Below are 3,595 nucleotides of genomic sequence, written 5' to 3' on the forward strand. Positions count from 1 at the left end.
AGAGTGATGTTTCTGTATGCATCACTCTGCAACATGCAGCCTCTGGTTCTCCACCAACAGTACACAGTCGTGTTACAACCGATGCAGACGACATGAAAACAACTGTTTCGAAGAATTTGAAATCTGTTTTGATTTTACTTCATAACATAACACTTTGAAAACCGTGACTTTGATAGAGATTTCATTATGCAAACACAGAGAACAACGTGTTCAGTTGTAAAAACAAAGAGACTCGTTTTTGAAAAAAAAATTTATATCTATTTTTCAAAATAACGCTGGAGACATGCATGAAGAATTTTAACATGTACGGCTGTAAATAATGATCTTGTCACATGGTAATTTGAACATCTGACATGTGCCTGACACATATCACATAAATGTCCTGAATGTTAAACCCAGCTGCACGACATTCCATGGTGCGGTGACAAGCGTCTGAATAATGGAACGCAAGAACCAGTCCGCTAATACAACGCTGTAGATATCAACACATAAATACTCTCGTTCTCTCTCTCTCTCTCTCTCTCTCTCTCTCTCTCTCTCTCTCTCTCTCTCTCTCTCTCTCTCTCTCTCTCTCTCTCTCTCTCTCTCTCTATCTCCCCTCTCTCTATCTCTCTCTCTCTCTCTCTCTCTCTCTCTCTCTTCTGTTCACTCAAACCTTCGTCAATATTAATTTCCTTTCGCATCTGTGGTGTAATCTGTTGCAGAGCCGCATACCACAGTGTCTCAATAGCCCCAAATCTTTCCAGGCGTTCACGGCCAAATACTGACACTTCTTCGTTTTCGTGTAGCATTGTATGCCGGTGTTGACATTCAGCGTCATATTGTTACGTATCTGATCATGTGTGACACCCCAGCTTTCAGCAGTAGTAGTCCATAGAGGTACACATCGTCTACCCAGAAGAACGGCGTCATGTACGACGCACGGTACATCGCCCGAATTATTTCTGTTGATATCAACACAACATAACCGTTACAGTAGTTGATGGGATAGTGAGAATAACCTTTAAACTGATCGTCCTCAACCTTCCATTTCCTGGTTCCACGTACTATTGGGCTAGACCCTTCCCGCGGAGGTGACATAATATATGTCTTTTGTTTCGACTTCAGGAGCGGATAGAATTTTTCTAAGAGAAGAAATGGATTGATGAACATGTCATCGTCCACCTTGAGGGACCATCTGCGCGTGAAGACAGTGCCTGAGATCCAGCGGAATGACAGAACCCCTTTATGCGTCAGGGTTGTGATAGGTGTCTAAGAAATTGCCCTGTACGATGTCTTCGTACACCACGCTCTCGTTTTCAATGAGACTGAACCTTCTCGTCTTGGGTTAAACCCAAACAGAAACAGTATCCTTACGCTGAGGCCTTTGAAGAGGTTCTTATTGGCCCACGTCTCTCTGATCAGTCGCCGTCTCTGGAAGTTTTGGGTAGCACTGTGCACTATAACAAGGAACTTGAGATTGTGATGTTTGTACATATATTAGGGTTGTTAATTACGTACGGGTATCCATGGTAAGAGGATAAGATGTTCTGGGTACTTCCGGTACCTTTTTTACTAGTTTTTGTAAAGCCACGCCCTTTCGTTTCAGACGTGTGATTGTGTCGGAAGGGTCAGGAACGTTTAAAACTATTTCCAGCGAGCCATCTTCGCCCACACCGGCGTTCTTCAAAACGGAGTCAACACTAACGCCATCTATGGACAGGTCAAGGAAAAGCTCCCTCCTGTGTTGGCAGCCCATGTAGTAGGCCGCCATGATGGCGACACACAGCAGCAGGGAGAGGAGATAGATCGACCTTGCCCCGGGGGTATTCCGTACAATCTCCATTACTGCAAGGAATCAGACCGATTTCTGGAATGAAACGAAAGAATGACAATATTTTCAGATTTTCTTGGCATTAGCATTATCGATATTGACACCCAAGCCTTATGACTCTTATCACGTGTTTTGTTCTTAGTATGTTTATAACTTCGTATGTCAGAGATGAAAAAATACACTTACATCTTATAATTACATTACTGAGTCCATGTTACTATTTCATATTAACACAGTGTACTATTTACATTCTGCAGATAGGTGTCATATCTGCAGATGATTGGTACAATTATTTAAAAACTCTGTAAAATCCTGACGTTGACTTGGGGACTCTTTTGACAAATATGTTCAAGAGTATATATCAGGCCATAATGCATTGGTGTGTGGGATTGTACAGAAAGTGACGATAATTCTTGGCGAACCCTATAACTGAAGAGGAAATATAAAGATCTAACTCAAAAGAATGGTAAGTCGCCAGGGCTAGATAGCACCCCAGCCAAGGCGATAAAAGCTATTGTTGACATTCTGACATTGGTGTTGTTGTTTAATAACATTCTCACAACAGGTCAGTTCCCTGATGCTTGGAATCAAGGAGTAATTATGCCATTATTTAAACAAGTCCCCGATAATTACTTTGCTACGAATGTTAGGCAAATTGTTTACCTCGATTATTAATACGAAATTAAAAGTTTGGTTAGAGCTACATTCTGCTGTATCGGAAGCACACGCTGACTTCCGAGATGAGTATTCGACTGTAGACAATATGTTTATCATAAATACATTAGCATATAAGTATCTGAGAGAAAAAAACAAACAAGGGACACAGTATTGTATTTTCATAGACTTCAAAAATGCATTTGATTGTGTTGATAAAAGTGAGCTTCTCTTTCAATTACTCAGAAAAGGATTTCATGGTAATTTATATACAATGTAAATTGTTTGAAATCATTCATTGTAATGTGAAAGCATGTGTGAGATGTACGCCATGTCAGTTTACAGAAATGTTTTCATCTTCCCGAGGTGTTAGACAAAGGTGTATGCTGTCACCAATTTTGTCTTTGATGTATATTGAAGAATTAACTAAATTATTGTTTAAAACTGACCCACGAGGTATTTTTGAAGATAATGATATTGAAGAAATGTGTCTGCTTATTTCTTTGCTGATGATGTCATTATGGCGATACAGTAATCAACCTCCAGAGACAAATAGATATTTTAGAAAAATATTGAGAAAAGTGGGGTTTGACAGTAAATTTACATAAAACCAAAATAATTGTTTTCAAAAAAGAGGAAAATTATGAAGAATTTGAAAATTGAGTATATATAGGGAAATCTATAAAGGTTGTTTCTTATCACAAATACTTGGATGTTATATTTACATGTAGACATATGTTTACAGTTGCTTGTCAAAATTTGGCCAAACAGGCAGAAAAAGTTTTAATTCTTGTAAAAAGAATTATATGAAATGTGGATGATAACACTTGTTTTTAATGTACGTTCGGAAATTTAGGGCACTAAAGAAACAAAAGTTTTAGAAATTATCCACATTTGTAAATATATTTCCCAGAGTTATCCACCGCACAAGTAACTTGGCAACTTTGAGCGAATATGGACGCCGTCCCTTGTTTATTCATCAACAGCTAAGAGTTGTAAGCTTTCTTAAAAGGGATAGTCGGTATGAATTATAACAGATATGTTAAACATTGTTATTTACTTGTGAAACAATATGATTAAATAATGCTTTTCGCCCATGGGTGAGATTGTTTAATATCGCTCTAAATT

The 3,595-nt window shown here is 38.6% G+C and overlaps 1 protein-coding gene across 1 annotated transcript; it reads right to left on the minus strand.

The window, feature by feature from the left end:
• Nucleotides 1-816: 816 nt before the first annotated feature.
• Nucleotides 817-1,476, minus strand: LOC124285519. The gene is made up of 2 exons (XM_046721760.1): nucleotides 1,340-1,476; nucleotides 817-1,177 (listed from the first exon to the last, which is right to left on the minus strand). The coding sequence occupies exons 1-2, from the start codon at nucleotides 1,474-1,476 to the stop codon at nucleotides 817-819; spliced, it is 498 nt and encodes a 165-aa protein (XP_046577716.1).
• Between the last annotated feature and the right edge of the window lie 2,119 nt (nucleotides 1,477-3,595).

Source organism: Haliotis rubra, unplaced genomic scaffold (assembly GCF_003918875.1).
Source record: "Haliotis rubra isolate DU_JTF1 unplaced genomic scaffold, ASM391887v1 Scf361, whole genome shotgun sequence".
Classification (NCBI taxonomy): Eukaryota; Metazoa; Mollusca; class Gastropoda; order Lepetellida; family Haliotidae; genus Haliotis; species Haliotis rubra.

Coding starts and splice junctions, on each gene's coding strand:
- LOC124285519 (XM_046721760.1), bottom strand. CDS start 1,476: ATGTACAAACATCACAATCTCAAGTTCCTTGTTATAGTGCACAGTGCT. Junction 1,178..1,339: donor AGCGTAAGGATACTGTTTCT/GTTTGGGTTTAA, acceptor CTTCACGCGCAG/ATGGTCCCTCAAGGTGGACG.